The sequence below is a fragment of the Amblyraja radiata genome, chromosome X (assembly GCF_010909765.2).
Source record: "Amblyraja radiata isolate CabotCenter1 chromosome X, sAmbRad1.1.pri, whole genome shotgun sequence".
Classification (NCBI taxonomy): Eukaryota; Metazoa; Chordata; class Chondrichthyes; order Rajiformes; family Rajidae; genus Amblyraja; species Amblyraja radiata.
In genome coordinates, this window is record NC_045999.1 from 12007835 (window position 1) to 12028900 (window position 21066).

The 21066-nt window shown below is 45.8% G+C and overlaps 1 protein-coding gene across 2 annotated transcripts in view; it reads left to right on the forward strand.

Annotated features, from left to right (window-relative positions):
- cib2 (calcium and integrin binding family member 2) overlaps positions 1–21066 on the forward strand; it is an 83205-nt gene that overhangs the window by 53607 nt on the left and 8532 nt on the right. For both annotated transcript variants that reach the window (XM_033014938.1, XM_033014940.1), the window contains 2 exons: positions 5877–5988; positions 14843–14990. In XM_033014938.1, coding sequence (XP_032870829.1) covers positions 5877–5988; positions 14843–14990 — 260 coding nt within the window. The remainder of the gene's footprint in view (positions 1–5876; positions 5989–14842; positions 14991–21066) is intronic.

Genomic DNA, 21066 nt, shown 5'->3' on the forward strand with positions numbered 1-21066 from the left:
ATCTAGCCTGTCCAACCCCTTAAGAATTTTGTAAGTTTCTATAAGATCCCCTCTCAATCTCCTAAATTCTAGAGAGTATGAACCAAGTCTATCCAGTCTTTCTTCATAAGACAGTCCTGACATCCCAGGAATCAGTCTGGTGAACCTTCTCTGCACTCCCTCTATGGCAATAATGTCCTTCCTCAGATTTGGAGACCAAAACTGTACGCAATACTCCAGGTGTGGTCTCACCAAGACCCTGTACAACTGCAGTAGAACCTCCCTGCTCCTACACTCAAATCCTTTTGCTATGAAAGCTAACATACCATTCGCTTTCTTCACTGCCTGCTGCACCTGCATGCCTACTTTCAATGACTGGTGTACCATGACACCCAGGTCTCGCTGCATCTCCCCTTTTCCTAATCGGCCACCATTTAGATACCAGTCTGCTTTCCTGTTTTTGCCACCAAAATGGATAACCTCACATTTATCCACATTATACTGCATCTGCCAAACATTTGCCCACTCACCCAGCCTATCCAAGTCACCTTGCAGTCTCCTAGCATCCTCCTCACAGCTAACACTGCCCCCCAGCTTAGTGTCATCCGCAAACTTGGAGATATTGCCTTCAATTCCCTCACTCCAGATCATTAATATATATTGTAAATAGCTGGGGTCCCAGCACTGAGCCTTGCGGTACCCCACTAGTCACTGCCTGCCATTGTGAAAAGGACCCGTTTACTTCTACTCTTTGCTTCCTGTTTGCCAGCCAGTTCTCTATCCACATCAATACTGAACCCCCAATGCCGTGTGCTTTAAGTTTGTATACTAATCTTTCCCCTGACTCCTCAGTCTGAAGAAGGGTCTTGAGAGGTTGAGTAGACTGGTTCTCTATTCCTTGGAGCACAGGAAGATGAGGTGAGATCTTATAGAGGTGTATAAAACCATGAGAGGAATAGATCAGGTCGATGCACAGAATCTCTTGCCCTGGGTAGGGGAATCGAGGACCAGAGGAAATAGGTTCCAAGTGAAGGGGAAAAGATTTAATAGAAATCTGAGGAGTAACATTTTCACACAAAGGGTGGTGGGTGTATGGAACAAGCTGCCAGAGGAGGTAGTTGAGGCAGGGACTATCCCAACGTTTAAGAAACAGTTAGACAGGTACATGGATAGGTCATGTTTGGAGGAATATGGAGCAAGCGCTGGCAGGTGGGACTAGTGTAGCTGGGACACGTTGGCTGGTGTGGGCAAGTTGGGCCGAAGGGCCTGTTTCCACACTGTATCACTCGACGATTCGATGACCCAAAACGTCACCTACTCCTTTCCTCCAGAGATGTTGCCTGTCCCGCTGAGTTACTCCAGCTTTTTGTGTCCATCTTCAGTTTAAAGCAGCATCTGCAGTTCCTTCCTACACATTTTGCCTGCAATGAAGACAGCTTCAAATGGAACAGGAACAAGCTAATGCATCTAAACTTAATGTTAACCTAACCCACCCATTGTGCAACTAATAGGGAAATAAACAATCAGCCAGGAACATGGTGTAAAACTGGCAAAACGCATGATTCCATCCAGTCTCAACATAAAATCAGGCCCGGGATGAAATTAGTCAATGATTTAGGTTCAAGCACATTGATCAAAGCTTACCCTCTTCCTTATTATCCACACATGTACCAGGATAACTAAGTCAAGATCAGTGCCATAGTTGTAAGCTTTGGATGTCACCAAATACTCATGTTTGCTACATTATTTTGGAACGTAGCAGGAGGCCATTTGGCCCATCGAGTCTCTGCCACGTTCTCTGTCAGATATTCCTATCAATCCCATCCCGTGAAGCTGCTGTGGGAATAGACTGTTTATGATGCCCTCTGATTGATAGATTCATAGATTAATAGGGCATTTAAAAGAGAGAAAGAACAAAAACTGGAGCATATAAAAGCGTTTAGTTTAGTTTTTAGTTTAGAGATACAGTGCAGAAACAGGCCCTTCGGCCCACCGAGTCCGGACTGACCAGTGATCCCCGCATACTAACACTATCCTACACACGCTAGGGACAATTTGTGCACATACACCAAGCCAATTAACCTACATACTTGTATGTCTTTGGAGTGTGGGAGGAAACCGAAGATCTCAGAGAACATACAAACTCCGAACAGACAGCACCCGTAGTTGGGATCGAACCCTGGTCTCCGGTGCTGCAAGCGCTGTAAGGCAGCGACTCTACCGCTGCGTCACCATGGCCGCGTGATGTCCCACTTACACTAATCATGCCCTATCTCATTTTATTCTCCCCACATTCCCTGTCTACAACATGCCCACAATTCTACCACTCATCTGCTGCACACCATGGGCAATGTACAATAGCCAATTGCCCCCACCAACCTGTGGTCACAAGCTCACAGGCAACTCACCCTTGTGTCCTGCTGTTATTATGTTGGTTCGCTGCCCCTTCTGCTAAAGAATGCATCCCCACTGTAGATGCAGGCAATGGGCGCATACATTTCACATGTCTCTTCTAGAATCGCAGGGTAGGTAGGCAGGTAGACTGATAGATGAATGGATGGATGGATAATAGATAGATAGATAGATAGATAGATAGATAGATAGATAGATAGATAGATAGATAGATAGATAGATAGATAGATAGATAGATAGATAGATAGATAGATAGATAGATAGATAGTTGGATACATAAAGAAAGGGAGATAATTGTGACAATGGACAGTTTAAATCTTAACTTGGGATCAAGGAAAGAGCGTACACGTTGCGGCCCTGTTTCCTGTTGAAGACCTCCTTCGACCTCCTTCAACTATGTTGAAGACTAGCTACGACTAACTTCGGGAAAATTGGACACTAAATAGTGGAGAGTGAAGACGACCTCCTTCGATCTCCTTCAACCTCCCTTCGACTATGATGAAGACTATCTACGACTACCTTCGACTATCCTCGATTACCTACGACTAACATGCCGACCTACTACGACTAAACCTACGAGTAAAAAAAGTATCGATTTTTTCCATGGCAACCTTTTTTACTCGCGGGCATTTTTCAACATATTGAAAAAGACGCCGCGCACTAGCTGAGGCTTCGAGCACACGGGGACTACTCTCGAGCATGAAGGAGAGTTACAAAGACCTCCTAGGACCTCGTGTCGACCATGCTGCGAGCATGAGTCGAGGGCAAACTCACCAGAACCCGTGGATTAGGTCGCCCAAGTGGCACAGCCCCATAAGGATCTATCCAATGAAGCCCCATAAGAGTTTTAAATGAGTTCACTCTCATTCTTCTAACCTCAAGAGAATACACCAAATCCCAGGACAGTGCTTGACTAACAAACTGAGTTTCAAAATGCAATGTATCATCCTGGAGTGGTTCATGCAGACATAGTGGGTGTAAACATGGCTCAGGTGTGTGAGCGTTGAGCTGAGTTTATTGTCACGTGTGCTGAGGTACAGTGAAAAGCTTTTGTTGCGTGCTATCCAGTCAGCAGAAAGACAATACATGATTACAATCGAGCCGTCCACAGTGTACGAACACATGATAAAGGGAATAACGTGAATAATATTTAGAGCAAGATAAAATCCAGTAAATTCCAATCAAAGATAGTCCGAGGGTCTCCAATAAGATAGATAGTAGTTCAGGACTGCTCTGTAGTTGATGGTAGGAAAGTTGCCTGAAAGCAGCTGGGAAGATGCTGTCCATGAATTTGCAGGTGTGAGTTTTCACACTTCTTTACCTTTTGCCTGATGGAAGAGGGGAGACGGGGTGCAACTCTTCCTTGATGATGCTGGTGGGCTTGCGGAGGCAGCGTGAGGTGTAAATGGAGTCTATGGAAGGGAGGCTGAATTCTGTGAGGAGAGGTTGGATTGTGCAAGGAGCATTGTGAATTGACAAGCAGAGTTACATTCTGTGTGGTTTGCTTTGCAGGGTGGTCCGACAGGGCGTGATTTTTAAGGCTGCTCTTGCGCCACCTACAATTGAAATGCTTAGAGTCAGGAAAAATATCAACACAAAACTACGTCTTGCCTGGAGACAGCTGATGGAGGATTAATTTTAATCGAAAGAGATACAAAGCCATGAATCAGCTCCACAACGACAATTCGATCAGCTGTCAGGCCAGACGATTAAATGACTCATTTCAGACTGCTGCAGCGTCAGCCTCTTGCAATGAGATAAGGAGAGCTAAGTGTAGTAATCATCGTTCATTAAACCGAATGGATGATTCAATCACATTTTTACTGGGTACGTGTGCTGATATCTGTGCCTGTTGCTTCGTAGCAAAGCTGATTACTGTTGGTATCAGCTGCACTGCCTTAATAGAACGGGTTGAAAAGGTTGGCTGCTATTCATTCCTGGAGTTTAGTGTTGGCTCACGGAAGCTAACACATTCTGCACAGTGTAATAAATAATCCTTGTGCTGTCATTTTATTTAATCACTGGCACTGACTCCTTGGCAAAGGGGAGAGCAGGTGAGCCACAGGGCTAATACTTGGAGGTCTGGCACAAAACACAAAGGGTACTCAAATCTAAACTATGCTGCAATCTCGAGAGGGGACAGCACAGTGGCACAGCAGTTCCATAGACGGAGCTCAATACCCACAATGTGGTACAGCTGAATCAGAGTATCCCAGCTTACAGTGTGTGTAGGAAGGAACTGCAGATAGACACACAATGCTGGAGTAACTCAGCGGGACAGGCAGCATCTCTGGAGAGAAGGATTAAATGGGTGACGTTTCGGCTCGAGACCCTTCTTCAGACTTTCAATCTCCACAAGGAACTGCAGATGCTGGTCTAAACCAAAGTTTTAGGTGACATTTTGGTTCGAGAGTCTGAAGAAGGATCTCGACCTAAAATGTCACCCATTCCTTCTCCCCAGAGACGCTGCCTGTCCCGCTGAGTCACTCCAGCATTTTCTGTCTATCTTCGGTTTAAACTAACATCTGCAGTTCCTCCTTACACTCTTTGATTATGTTGGCTGCTTTTCTGAGACCTTCTTCTTCTTCATGCGCATGGCGTGCACAGCCTAAAGTTGTAGGACAACATTTTATTTGATGTTACTTGATTGTGCACGCCAGGTTGATTGCATTCATTGAAACAGGGTGGACCACGTGAAGGTTGCAATCTCCCACCCCTTCTGAGGCCTCATGAAGTAGAGATGGAGTCTATGGTGGGAAATCTGGTCTGTGTGATGGTTACATGTCTGTGTAACTGTAGCGGCACTATTACCAGTACATATCAGTTCAATTCAGTTTATTATCACGTGTACCGAGGTACAGTGAGCAGCTTTTGTTGCGTGCTAACTAGTCAGCAGAAAGACAATTCATGATTACAATCGAGCCATTCACAGTGCGCAGATACATGATAAGGGGATAACGCTTAGAGCAAGATAAAGCCAATAAAGTCTGATCAAAGATAGTCCGAGGGTCACCAATGAGGTCGATAGCAGTGTTCAAGAAGGAACTGCAGATGCTGGAAAATCGAAGGTAGACAAAGTTGCTGGAGAAACTCAGCGGGTGCGGCAGCATCTATGGAGCGAAGGAAATAGGCAACGTTTCGGGACGAAACGTTGCCTATTTCCTTCGCTTCATAGATGCTGCCGCACCCGACTGAGTTTCTCCAGCAACATTGTCTACCTTAGGTGGATAGCAGTTCAGGACTGCTCTCTAGTTGAGGTAAGATGGTTCACATTCAGTATTGAAACATTTTTGTTCCCAGAGGAACATTTCTCAGCCTGTGTTGTATAAGAAAATTGATGTGGTTGCCAATGTTGCCAGCATTAAGTCCCTGACTTGATTATTAATCGAGGAGCAGGTGGACTGACTGGCTGGTGCCTTAAGACTCTCCGAGTTGGAGAAAGCATGCGTCCAGGTTCTCAAAGGTTGTCTTTCATTTCTCTGCAGGCTGCACGGCAGATACCATGAGATGGCTCCTCACATAGTGCCAATGGACTACACCAACGCGCCAGACGTCACAATACCAATACAACTCATTGTAAACATGCCAGAGCTCAAGGTACAGGGAGAGGCTCCGTTCACTGTCGAACGCAAGACAAACTTCATGTGCATGCAGTGTTTGTACGATTGCAGAGGCTGAATCCAAGTTCAGCTAATAGCGCAATGATTCTTTGTTTGTTCACAAGGTGCAAGTCATTGGATATTAGAAACATAGAAACATAGACAATAGGTGCAGGAGGAGGCCATTCGGCCCTTCGAGCCAGCACCGCCCTTCATTGTCCCCAATCAATAACCCATGGCTGCCTTCTCCCCATATCCCTTGACTCCACTAGCCCCTAGAGCTCTATCTAACTCTCTCTTAAATCCATCCAGTGACTTGGCCTCCACTGCCGTCTGTGGCAGGGAATTCCATAAATTCACAACTCTCTGGGTGAAAAGGTTTTTTCTCACGTCTGTGTTAAATGGCCTCCCCTTTATTCTAAGACTGTGGCCCCTGGTTCTGGACTCGCCCAAGATTGGGAACATTTTTCCTGCATCTAGCTTGTCCAGTCCTTTTATAATTTTATATGTTTCTATAAGATCCCCCCTCACCCTTCTAAACTCCAGTGAATACAAAGCCTAGTCTTTTCAATCTTTCCTCATACGACAGTTCCGCCATCCCATATTATATTTAATGCACTTCTACAACACAATATGGCCGAGTGCAGGAAAGAACTGCAGATGCTGGTTTAAATTGAAGGTAGACACAAAATGCTGGAGTAACTCAGCTGGACAGGCAGCATCTCTGGAGAGAAGGAATGGGTGATGTTTTGCATCGAGACCCTTCTTCAACATGATCAAAGACTTGTCTGAAAAAGGGTGTCGTCTCGAGCCAAAACGTCACCCATTCCTTCTCTCCACAGATGCTGCCTGTCCTGCTGAGGTACTCCAGCATTTTGTGTCTATCTTCACAATGAGGAAGAGCATGAGTTGAGCATTAGGCAATGTCACAAACAACTTGTTCTCCATTCTATGAGAGGATGGTAAGCTCAGAGTAGAGGTCTCCTAATCTGAGGAAGGACATTATTGCCATAGAGGGAGTGCAGAGAAGGTTCACCAGACTGATTCCTGGGATGTCAGGACTGTCTTATGAAGAAAGACTGGATAGACTTGGTTTATACTCTCTAGAATTTAGGAGATTGAGAGGGGATCTTATAGAAACTTACAAAATTCTTAAGGGGTTGGACAGGCTAGATGCAGGAAGATTGCTCCCGATGTTGGGGAAGTCCAGGACAAGGGGTCACAGCTTAAGGATAAGGGGAAAATCCTTTAAAACCGAGATGAGAAGAACTTTTTTCACACAGAGAGTGGTGAATCTCTGGAACTCTCTGCCACAGAGGGTAGTCGAGGCCAGTTCATTGGCTATATTTAAGAGGGAGTTAGATGTGGCCCTTGTGGCTAAGGGGATCAGAGGGTATGGAGAGAAGGCAGGTACGGGATACTGAGTTGGATGATCAGCCATGATCATATTGAATGGCGGTGCAGGCTCGAAGGGCCGAATGGCCTACTCCTGCACCTAATTTCTATGTTTCTATGTTTCTAAGTAATGGTGGTGGGCTTTGTCTGCACTGGGAAGAGCAAAGACATGCACGGATTAAGTCTTTTTTGTTGGGAATAACGGGTGATGCCCCGAGGAATAGGGGAATAGCACAGCATGGAAACAGGCCCTTCAGCCCACCGAGTCCATGCCGACCAGTGATTCCAGTACACTAGCACTATCCTACGCACACTGGGGACAATTTAGAATTCTTACCAAAGCCAATTAACCTACGAACCAGTATGTCTTTGGAGTGTGGGAGGAAACGGAAGCATCCAGAGAAAACTCACATGGTCACAGGGAGAACGTACAAACTCCGTACAGACAGCACCTGTAGTGGGGGTTGAACCGGGGTCTCTGGTGCTGTGAGGCAGCACCTCTACCGCTGCGCCACCATGCGACCATACCGTACCAATATAAGATAACAACTTAGGAGTAATAGAGTGACAAGATTATTAAATCCCAGGAGATTCTAGGACATTCCTGGAGTATTTGGCTGTCGGGAACTAGAATACACACGCAGGCTGCCTGGAGTTGCAGCTTTCAATGGTTCTGCCTTTGTAACGGGATCTTTAAACGGTACCACCAACGTGCGGAGTGACCAGTAGTGTCGGAATGGCCTTACTGCCCATCTCAGTGCTCACTGCCCCATCTGTGTTCATGGAGGATCATTCCTGATGGCTTTGGAAGGCCAGGACAAAGATAACAGGCAATGTCAAATATTCAGAGACCCTGGGAACAGATTAAAAAATGAGAAATCCAGTGAAAATCTTCCGAGAAATGCCTGCTCAGCCTCTTTAATAGCAGAATAGTGTTTTTTTGTTTCATGTGAGGCTTTGTCCAATACCCAGTAAAAAAACAAACTCGGACCACATCAGTTGTTCTGGTGCCTTGAGGTGGTTCTCTGTCATGGGGTATGGGCGGGGATAGACAAAATATGAGTCTTGATACAGTGAAATTCTTTTCAATATTTCTGCGACAATACCTTTTACATTTGAAGTCCACAAAAAGGTCATGGCTAATGTGAATCACCCTCTATATCTCAAACAGTAAAGGCAGACATCAAAGATGAAAGTGCCCTTCACCTTCACTGTTAATACAGCCTTGGTTGCCTGAGCAGAAGACCACGAGCTTAAACCCAGCGAAACAAAGCTCATGGTTTCTGGTGTTATTTTGTCAGGATAAGGGAGTCTAATCGAGAGGGCAGAGGTTGCAGGTGCGATGGGCACGAGTTAAGAAGGGCAACCGTTTCCACACAGAGAGTGGTGTACATTGCACAAACTGCCAGAGGATGTGGGAGAGGCAGGTACAATGATGCATAGGACAGTACAGCACAAGAACAGGCCCTTCAGCCAACAATGTTTGTGCCCAACATGATGCCAAGTTCAACCAATCTCCTCTGCCTGCTCGTGATCCATATCCCTCCGTTCCCTGCATAAACTCATCAGGAAGGCTGGCTCTGTCCTGGGGGCGGAGTTGGAGTTGTATTCATGGGAGGTTGGTCTTGGAGGGGAGGATGCTCCTCAAATCGCGGAGCATCCTGGACAATGCAGCTCACCCCCTCCATGACACACTGGTCAACCTGAGGAGCACCTTCAGCAACAGACTGGTTCCACCAAGATGCAGCACAGAACGCCACAGGAGATCCTTCTTCCCCGTGGCTATCAAACTGTACAACTCCTCTCCCTTCTGTCGTGGGGTAGACTGACTCCCCTCCCCAATCTTTGCACATCCCCAATCCTTTCCACTCATTACATTAATTTCATGTTTCATATATTTTGTGTTTTCTGACCTCCTGGGATAAATAAAGTTCTATCGTATCGTATCTCCCTGCCTATCTAAAAGTTTCTTAAATGCCACTATTGTGTCTGCCTCCACCACCAGTTCAGGCAACGTTTAAAAGACAGTTGGACAGGTTCATGGGTAGGAAAGGTTTCGAGGAATATGGGCCAAATGCAGGCAAACTAGTTGAGGAAGACACCTTGATGAGCAGGGATGAGCTGGAGAGTTGGGCCTGTACCCATGTTGTGTAATTCCATGACCTCTTCACTCTAGTTGATGAAACAGCCGTAATTCAGCTGAGTTGCCGGCAGAAGCAATAACTTGATTAAACTGTGTTCGACCATACATGCCGTCAATAAGTTGTTTCCAACGATTGGAAAGTAAACACTGACTATCAGCGTGGCAAAGATGTTTCAATGTGATAACGAGGAAGTGCAGATGCTGGTCTATACCAAAGATTGACACAAAGTGCAGGAGGAACTCGGCAGGTCAGGCAGCATCCCTGCTTGAGAGGGAAAGATAGATCCGCCATGATTGAATAAAGAAGACTGGATGGGCTGAATGGCCTAATTCTGCCCCTATTACATGAATTTAGGAGAACATGGATAGATAGCATTTGAGCTAGAAAGCTTTCTCAGACTCTCTACAATGCTCTTGTTTCAAGCCTCAGTGCAATCATATAAATCGTATAAATCACAGGATGTGGGAATTGTTGGCAAGGATGACGTTTGTCGCCCATCATCGACTGTAAATCAGAGGGACAGGCAGCATCTCTGGAGAGAAAGAATGGGTGACGTTTCCGGTCGAGAAGCTGAAGAAGGGTCTCGCCCCGAAACGTCACCCATTCCTTCTCTCCAGAAATGCGACCTGTCCCGCTGAGTTACCCCAGCATTTTGTGTCTATATCCAGTAGTTAAGTGGCTCACCAGAGAACGCAATGTTGGTGTGGGCCTGGAGTCACGTTTGGGCCAATCTGGGTAAGGTTCCCTTTCTTGATGGAGCCACTGGGTGGTTGAACAATCGTCCAGCATCACAAATACTGGACGATTTACAATTTACCTACAAAATTCTCCCAGTTTTGCTAGCCCTTGCTGTCTCCTCCCCTTCCTTAACCCTCGAGCTGTCTCCTCCCATCCCCCCGCCCTCGGGCTCCTCCTCCTCCCTTTTCCCTTCCTTCTCCCCCCCACCCCCCATCAGTCTGAAGAAGGGTTTCGGCCCGAAACGTCGCCTATTTCCTTCGCTCATAGATGCTGCTGCACCCGCTGAGTTTCTCCAGCATTTTTGTGTACCTTCACAAATACCTATGTCCTCAATGATGCTGAACATCACATTTCCCCATTCAGCGCATTTTCTTTCCAGACTTTGGAAATACTTTGCTGATGGCATGTGTCATTCACTGCAGTTTACTTATAGATGTACTTCAGAGTTCATCTACTGGAAATATGGGTAGAGTTCAAAAACAAGGAAGGTGCAATCACTCTGATGGGGTTACTCCATAGGCATCCCTTCCCTCTAGAGATGCTGCCTGTCCCGCTGAGTTACTCCAGCATTTTGTGTCTATCTTCGATTTAAACCAGCATCTGCAGTTCTTTCTTACACAATGACACTTTTGGTTTAGTTTAGTTTAGTTTATAAATACAGCATGGAAACAGGCCCTTCGGCCTACCGAGTCCGTGCCGACCAGCGATCCCCGCACATTAATAGTATCCTACACACACTAGGGACAATTTTTTTGCATTTACCAAGCCAATTTACCTACAAACCTGTATGTCTTTGGAGTGTGGGAGGAAGCCGAAGATCTCGGAGAAAACCCACGTGGTCACGGGGAGAACGTACAAACTCCCTACAGACAGCACCCGTAGTCGGGATCGAACCCGGGTCTCCGACGCTGTAAGGCAGCAACTCTACCGCTGTGTCCCTTTATAGTCATGTGTACCTAGGTACAGTGAAATTCTTTGTTTTTGTATACAATGCGGTAAAATCATACAGCAGACATCACCTGAGTGCTACACAAAGAGTCGCCATGTTTCTGGCACCGACAAAGTTTCGAAAGTTCTTAGTACAGTCTCATCTTCAGGCAGCGGTGAACCAGGCCCGCCTCTACACATGGCCACAGGCGGCCCCTCGCCAGCTCCCTCTGTGCGCTCGGCGACCCGGCCACCCGCTATCCTTGACTCCATCAGTCAGGGCATTGAATATCAAGTCAGGAAATCATGCTGCGGCTATATTACATTTTGGTTAAGCTACATTTGAAGTATTGTCAGCAACTCTGGTCCAGGTAGGGTGTGGAGGCTTTGGAGAGGTTGCAGGAGTTTTACTAAGATGTCGTCTGCATTAAAGGATATTGACTATACTACAAGTTGGACAAACATGGAATATTTTCTCTGGAATGTCAAAGATTGATGGGGACATTCTTCTTCTTCTTCTTGTGCAAGGCGTGCACAGCCTAAAGTTGTAGGACAACTTGTTCTATTTGATCTTATTTGATTGTGCTCGCCAGGTTGATTGCATTCGTCGAAACAGGGCGGACCATGTGAAGTTGCAATCTCCCACCACATGGGGGACCTGATAGAAGTTTATAACATAATTCGAGGAATAGATAGAGTGGACAGTCAGAACCTTATTCACTGGGTGGAAATGTTAAGGAACTAGAGCGCATGGATTGAAGGTGAGAGGGGCAAAGATTAAAGAAGATGTGCAGTGTACGTTATTCACACAGAGGTGCCTTGAACGTCAGGGGTGGTGGTGGAGGCAGATATGATATTGGTGTTTTAGAGGCTTTTAGATATGCAAAGAATGGAGGGATATGGATCACTTGTCGGCAGAGATGTTTTATTTTTTATCATGTTCAGCACAGATATCGTGGACTGTGTTCTGTGTTCTCCGAGAGGGTTGAAGAGAGCAAAGGGAATGGTCAAGGTGGCAGGCATCCTTGTGCCATGAACTCAAATGATTCACCAAAATGAACACTGGCCAAGTTAGGCTGGGACACAACCACATTCTCCACCGCTCGATTGCTGCACCACCAGGTTTTGCTTTGCTGTGAAGTTGGATTAAGCAGATCTGTTCTTTCATATAATATGATTCTCTATGAATTTTAGATTAATTTGTAGGATAATTGGCCCCCTTTAAATTGCCCCTAGTGTGTAGGGGAGAGGATGAGAAAGTGGGATAACATAGAACTGGTGTGAACAGGTCGGCGTGGACTCGATGGGCCAAAGGGCCTGTTTCCATGTTGTGTCTCTAAACTAAACTAAATTAAACTAAACTAAAAACTAAACTGCACCAAAACAATATTCATTGCTTCTGTTAAAGTAAGTTGTCTGAATCTGCGGGCGTTTCTGGGCAAGTTGATATCCACACAGTAGCACAGACTCACCTCCTTCATTAATATTTCAAACCAGATGACAGGTTTTACACATCATCATGAAGTGAACTGTCTGCTCCTGGACAGCACAGCCCCAGGGAGAACAGTGAAGGGTTAATCCTCACAGAACACATGCAGCGGCAGGGGTACAGGAATGGAGGTTAACCCTTTGTGAATGAGTAGAAAGATGAATGGCAGGGTCTGGGCAGACTGATTCGAAGCGGGGGTGAAGATGGAGGGGGTTTGAGGAAGGAGGGCGGAGGATGGCAGAGTGCGCTCGGAATGTATCTCACGTGGTGCGAATGTGTCTGGGCATTCCCTGTACTTTGGAGTGCTTGTCAGCATATGTGTGGATGTAATAATAATAATAATAATAATAATAATAATAATAATAATAATAATAATAATAATAATAATAATAATAATAATAATAATAATAATAATAATAATAAATACTTTATTGATCCCCTCAGGGAAATTCAGATGTCCAGAAGCCCCCAACCAACAAACTCACACATTCAAAACGAACGCAGACAGAAGATACATAGAATACAATGTGGACACTACCTGAGAGCAATAAATACTTAAAAAGACCAATAATTAACAATAAAAAAGTTTATAACAAAATAAAAAAAATAAAACGCATCCCCCTACACCCCATCTTCACTCCCGTATTATAAAATCTAATGGCTGCAGGGGTGAAGGATCTCCTGAACCGCTCCGTACTACAGCGCAAGGAGAGGAGCTGGTTGTTGTTCCGAGTGCTCTTTTGACTCTCCAGAATTACATGGAGGGGATGCCCGGGGTTTTCCAGGATGACCTGCACCTTACGCCTCATACTCACATCCATCCCAGAGTCCACTCTCCCCTCCAGCACTGAGCTAGCTCGTTTAACCAGTTTGACCAGCTTCTTGTTGTTTTTCGCACTGTTGCAGTTGCCCCAGCAGACAATAGCGTAGAAAATAACACTTGCAACCACAGTGTTGTAAAACATTTACAGCATATCATTACGCACATTGAAGGATTTGAGCCTTCTGAGGTGTTTAGCCGCGGTAGAGTTGCTACCTTATGGGCCTGTCCCACTTATGCGACTTTTTCAGCGACTGCTGGCACCCGTCGTAGGTCGTTGTTGGTCGCCAAAAATTTTCAACATGTTGAAAATCCAGCGGCGACCAGAACAAGGTACGACTCTTTGGGCGACTACTCACGACCATACAGGCCTCACCCTGCGACATGTCGCCTGTAAGGTCGTGCGTAGTCTCCTCAGTCGCCCAAAGAGTCGTAGCGTCTTGCTGGTCGCCGCTGGATTTTCAACATGTTGAACATTTTCGGCGACGTGGAATGACCTATGACGGGTGCCGGCAGTCGCCGAAAAAGTCGGGTAAGTGGGACAGGCCCATAACTGCGTTTGCAGCGCCAGAGTCCCGGGTTCAATCCGGACTACGGGCACTGTCTGTACGGAGTTTGTACGTTCTTCCGTGACCACTTGGGTTTCCTCAGAGATCTTCGGTTTCCTCCCACACTCCAAAGACGTACAGGTTTGTAGGTTAATTGGCTTGGTATAAATGTAAAAATTGTCCCTAGTGTGTGTAGGGTATTGTTAATGTGCGGGGATCAGTGGTTGGCGCGGACCCGGTGGGCCGAAGGGCCTGTTTCCGCACTGTTTCTCTAAACTATCACCTCGACCCCAGTGGTAGAGGAGACAGGAGGAAGGTTAAACTTTTGTGAATTAATCGTGAGGGTAAAAAGATGGAGTGTATCTAGAATCTTTTCTAATTTAATCAAATAATGTCATAGAATCATACAGCATGGAAACAGGCCCTTCGGCCCAACTTGCCCATACCGACCAACATGCAACATCTACACTAGTCCCACCTGCTCGCATTTGGCCCATATCCCTCTAAATTTATCCTATCCACGTACTGGTCCAAATGTTTCTTGAACGTTTCGATAATACCTGCCTCAACTACCTCCTCTGGCAGCTCGATCCATATACCCACCACCCTTGTGTAACAAATTTACCCCTCAGGTTCCTATTAAATCTTTCCCCCCTCACCTTAAACCTATGTCCTCTAGTTCTCGATTCACCTACTCTGGGCAAAAGACAATGCGTTTACCCGATCTATTCCAATGATAAGGAGTATAATGAGAGGAATTTTTTGTGTAACAAGGTTGTTTGCTTTCGCAGGAGAATCCATTCAAAGAGCAAATAGTGAAGACCTTTTCTGAAGATGGCGAGGGGAACCTGAGCTTCAATGACTTTGTGGACATGTTCTCCGTGCTGAGCGAGATGGCTCCGCGTGAGCTGAAGGCCATTTACGCCTTTAAAATCTACGGTATGCTCGCCACTTCCTTGAGTTCAGTTTAGTATGTTGCCACGTGTACCGAGGTACAGTGAAAAGCTTTTGTTGCATGCTATCCAGTCAGCGGAAAGACTCGAGCCATTTACAGTGTATATATACATGATAAGGGAATAACTTTTAGTGCAAGACAAAGCCAGCAAAGTTCAATCAAGGATAGTCCGAGGGACACCAAAGAGGTAGATAGTAGTTCAGGACCGCTCTCTGGTTGTGGGAGGATTCAGTTGCCTGATAACAGCTGGGAAGAAACTGTCCCTGAATCTGGAGGTGTGCGTTTTTACACTTCTATACCTTTTGCCTGATGGGAGAGGGGAGAAGAGGGAGTGGCCAGGGTGCGACTCGTCCTTGATTATGCTGCTGGTCTTGTCGAGGCAGCGTGAGGTATAAATGGAGTCAATGGAAGGGAGGTTGGTTTGTGTGGTGGGCTGGGCTGCGTCTATAATTCCCTGCAGTTTCTTGTGGTCTTGGATGGAGCTGTTCCCAAACCGTGCTGTGATGCATCCCGATAAAATGCTTTTATAATAAGATGACCAACTCCTTGGCGGAGTCCAGAACCAGAGGCCACAGTTTAGGAATAGAGGGTAGGCCATTTAGGACTGAGATGAGGAAAAATTGTTTTCACCCAGAGAGTTGTGAATCTGTGGAATCAAGGGATATAGGGAGAAAGCAGGAACGGGGTACTGATTCTTAATGATCAGCCATGATCATATTGAATGGCTCGAAGGGCCAAAATGGCCTACTCCTGCAACTTTTTTCTATGTCCCCATCTGGCAAGAGGGGAGATCAGTTTTAACAGCTGTGTCTGTTTGATTGTCTAAACTCATGGGCAGGCAAGAACTGACAGGAAGATGGGACCTATGGTTTATATAGGCACGTGGGGTTCCAGAATGACCAGTGCTCCAGGATGTAGGGACGAGAATCCACGACTTGGTCAATGGTGGTGAACTCCTGTTCCTCTTCTCTTGCAAAGGAAGGGCTCTGTCTGATGTTCCAGACCCGGGTGTCACTGTTTCCTGGTGACACAACAGGAATGTCTCACCATATGTTCTACATACTTGGCTAATGAATTCATTACACTTACAAAGCCCTTAATCCGCCATAGGACTGATATAGTGTAGTGCAATCTGAATTAGAGCAATAAAAATGTTAAAGTACCAAAGGCAGCACGGTGGCGCAGCGGGTAGAGCTGCTGCCTCGCAGCGCCAGAGACCCGGGTTCCATCCTGACTATGGGCGCTGTCTTCACGGAGTTTGTACGTTCTCCCCGTGACCTGCGTGAGTTTTCTCCAAAGTCTTCGGTTCCCTCCCACACTCCAAAGAGGTTCAGTGTTTAAGGGAACTGCAGATGCTGGAAAATCGAAGGTAGACAAAAGTGCTGGAGAAACTCAGCGGGTGCAGCAGCATCTATGGAGCGAAGGAAATAGGCAACGTTTCGTCCCGAAACGTTGCCTATTTCCTTCGCTCCATAGATGCTGCTGCACCTGCTGAGTTTCTCCAGCACTTTTGTCTACTTTCCAAAGAGGTACAGGTTTGTTGGTTAATTGGTTTCTCTCAGTACATCCCATTTGTTGGCATGTGACCCATATCCCTATAAACCTTTCCTATCCATTTACCTTTCCATGTTGTTATCGTTCCTGCCTTAACCGGTTCCTCTGGCAGCACATTCCATACACCCACTTCCCTCTGTGAAATAGTTGACCCTCAAGTTGTAATAAATCTTGCCCCTCTTACCTTAACCTATGCCCTCTGGTTCTTGATTCCCCACCCACAGATAAAAGTCGCTGTGCATTCACCCTATCTATTCCTTCATGATTAAAGACACCTCTATATGGTCACCCCTCAGCCTATTGTGTTCCTTGCCTGCCCGAGCTTTCCTAGTAGGTCAGGCCCTCGAGTCCTGGCAGGCATTGAGTCCTGGGAACATTCCTGGGAACATCCTCGCAAAACTTCTCTGCACGGCTCGGTGGCGCAGTGGTAGATTAGATGCCTTACAGCGCTTGCAGCACCAGAGACCCGGGTTTGATCCCGACTACGGGTGCTGTCTGTACAGAGTTTGTACGTTCTCCCCGTGACTTGCGTGGGTTTTCTCCGAGATCTTCAGTTTCCTTCCACACTCCAAAGACGAACAGGTTTGTAGGTAAACTGGCTTGGTTGTAAATGTAAAAATTGTCCCTAGTGGGTGTAGGATAGTGTTAATGGTTGGGGATCGCTGGTCAGTGCAGACCCGGTGGGCCGAAGGGCCTGTTTCCGCATTGTATCCCTAAACTAAACTAAACTCTTTGCAGTTTGTGTCATGCTACATACAACCTAGTGCAGAAGGCCTCTCTATGTCCTGACATGTACCCTGTTCATGTAAAAGCCCCATATGGCAATCCCAGCTGTTCCACATAAATCTCTTCTCTTAACTGCTATCAAGGAGTCCTAGTCACTGCAGTGCATGCTTCCCACAGCTATGCATCTTAAGCTGTTAAACATCCAATTACTTGCGACCACTATTAAATATTAAATAGCTGCGACTGCATTTTGTTACTGCATTATTTAAACAAGATCTCCAGTGAGCCTAGACTTGCTGATGGCTTCCAGTCTCTCGGTTGGTGAATAGCTATTAACCTGCTCAGAGACGGCGGCACGGTGGCGCAGCGGTAGAGTTGCTGCCTTACAGCGCTTGCAGCGCCAGAGACCCGGCTTTGATCCTGAGTATGGGTGCTGTCTGTACGGAGTTTGTACGTTCTCCCAGTGACCGCGTGGGGTTCCTCATACACTCCAAAGATGTACAGGTTTGTAGGTTAATTGGATTCGGTAAAGAGACATTGCAAATTGTCCCTGGTGTGTAGGATTACCAACCAGGGACTATTTACAATTTTTACAAGTGTTGGTATACGTGGATCACTGGTGGGCATGGACTCAGTGGGCCGAAGGTTCTGCGCTGTATCTCTAAACTAAACGTTACTGATTTCTGCAGGTCAATGGTCACTGGACTGTTTGGAAACCCCAGTTAAACAATAGGATGATCACTGCACAGCTGGGAAACAGCTGGTAACCTTATTCACGAATGAAGGACAAATTAAAGAGGTGCCTCACAATTTTTGCCCTCATACTGGGCTGCCTGTCACAGCCCGGGGACACAGGCTGGCAGCAATGAATGTGGGGTGCAGATCTGGTGAACAGCACTCAGAATGGTAAAGGGTTTCCTGCAGCATGGTGAAGCCACCTTGACCGTTCCTTCGCTCAGCTCACACCTGTGGGTTTGATTCATAAGGTCACAAGTGATAGGAGTAGAATTAGGCCATTCTGCCCATCAATTCTAGTCCGCCATTCAACCATGGCTGGTCTATCTTTCCCTTCCAACCCCATTCTCCTGCCTTCACCCCATAACCTCTGACAACCAGGCTAATCAAGAATCCACCTATCTCTGCCTTAAATATATTGAATTGAACTGAATACATTTTATTAGCCAAGTGTGTATACGTACAAGGAATTTGGTGCTTTGCTCGCAATAACAACACGCTATTCAGTAAACAATTAAGAATAAAACATTTTAGTTCAAGCATGTGAGGAATGAAATAAAATAGTAATATTAAACGAGAACTTACCAGTTCGAAGTTTGATCATTATTTTATGAGGAGTACGTTGAGGGAATACGTGAAGAACCCCACCAGGACGCATGCGTGTCATTCTTCAAAGCAGCGGTGTGAAATCACAGATAACTGTAATGACTTAAACATAGTAAGATTAGAGAAAGAAATACCAGTTGAGTATATGATCAAGGGTGGGAGCGGAGGGCACGCATTCCCTCAACGTACTCCTCATAAAATAATGATCAAACTTCGAACTGGTAAGTTCTCGTTTAATCTTACTATTTTACTTCGGAGTCACGTGAGTGACTACGTGAAGATTTCAAAGCTCTGTGATTTCATGCCGTGGAAACGAGTCCATGCATCACATCTGCCTTAATGACTGTAGGAGGAATTGTGTCAACATATTTTAGACATGAATCCGACATTGAAATCCATGAATTGATTAACACAAATTATAGCCCCTATTTATGGGGTAATTAAATTACAGAACTTAAATTGTTTCTGCAAATGTTCCAGGTTTAATGATTGGTTTATGATAAAATAGTTTGAATGTTTTTTCCCCTGACCATCCTGCTGCCTTGAGGATTTGGTCCTTTGGGACATCCAACTGCATAGCTGCCGATGTAGCTGCAGCCCTGGTGGAATGAGATTTAAAATATTAGTATCCACCCCAGCCTGTGTTAGAACCTGTTTCAGCCATCTTGAGATGGTCTGGACCGACACTTTTTTGTGTGGTTGCTTATGGCTGACTAAAAGTGCCTTCTCATTGCCTCTGATGATTTTCGTTTTCTCCATATATAACGACAAATGTTTTACTATACAGAGACGATCATCTGTTGAGTAAGACCTAAATTCGATATTGAGGCCCGCTGATCCCTGTCTGTTCTGTTTCACTAATTCATAAATATGAAACGTAATGTTTTCAGATGAAGAAGTCATGTTGTCCAGTCTTAATTTATGTAATGACTGTACCCTTTGTGCCGTGACCAATGCCATTAGCATGACTGTTTTTAATGTCAGTCTATGTAGGGACAGAGCTGTTGCTGGAGACCAATTCCTGAGCACCTTCAGGACAATACTCACATCCCATATTTGGGAGTACCTGGTTCTTGGGGGATTGGTATTAAAAAATCCCCTCATAAGTTTTGTTACCAGTGGGTGAGTTCCAACAGAGTGACGCTCTGTTCCTTGCCATAGATAAGTCGATAAGGCACTTCTGGCGCAGTTGATGGCACTATAACTGAGCCCCTCATCATAATGGAGGCCTGCCAGATATTCCAGAACAGACGGGATGTTCATATCTCTGTAGGTGATGCTGTTTTTGTTACAATACATCTCCCACTTCCTGATATAGACCAGATACTGTTTTTTGGTGGACTGTCTTTGGGCCGCCGAGATCATGTTCACTGTTCGGTCCGTCAGTCCCAGCTGTAGTAGAGGTATTTTTAAACTCTACAAATTAATAAATTCGAATAGTTATGGCATGTGTGGCTATCCCTTGTTACGGGATGTAGCAATAAATCTGGTCTATGTGGGATGGTGATACATGGTTCTAATACCATGTTTAATACCACTGGGAACCATGGTTGTGTAGGCCAATCGGGTACTACCAAAATACCAGACGCAGTCTTGTTGTATTTTCCTTAATACCCGACTGATGAGGCAGAAAGGAGGGAATGTGTAAATAAACAATTTCCCCCCAATGCAGCGAAAATGCATCTGTCGCCGCTGCCCCAGGGGGGTCAGTTCTGGGCTGATCCTGAAGAGGGGTTTGCAGAACAGAAATCAAGTGTGCAGGGGGTGCAGGAACGTGAAAATCTACTGGACATGGTGTCCAACTTCATATAGCCCCCCATTTAAGGTCCCTGGAGATGATGGTTCCAAGGAACTTAAATGTCTCCACAGATGTGACTGTGGTGTTGTTGATGGTGAGTGGGGTGAGGGGAGGGGGAGCTCTCCTAAAGTCTACAATCAATTCCACTGTCTTAAAAACATTGAGTTTTGATCATTACGATCCACTAACTTTGCCTCCACAGCCTTCTGTGGCAAAGAATTCCACAGATTCATCACCCTCTGACTAAAGAAATTCCTCCTCATCTCCTTCCTAAAAGAACGTCCATTAATTCTGAGGCTGTGCCCTCTGGTCCTAGACTCTCCCACTAGTGGGAACATCCTCTCCACATCCACTCTATCCAAGCGTTTCACTATCCTGTACATTTCAATGAGGTCCCCCCTCATTCTTCTAAACTCCAGCGAATATAGGCCCAGTGCCATCAAACGCTCATTATATGTTAACCTACTCATTCCTGGGATCATTCTCGTAAACCTCGTCTGGACCCTCTCCAGAACCAGCACATCCTTCCTAAGATATGGTGTCCAAAATTGCTCACAATACTCCATATGCGGCCTGACCAGCGCCTCATAGAGCCTCAGCATTACATCCCTGTTTTTGTATACAAGCCCTCTTGAAGTAAA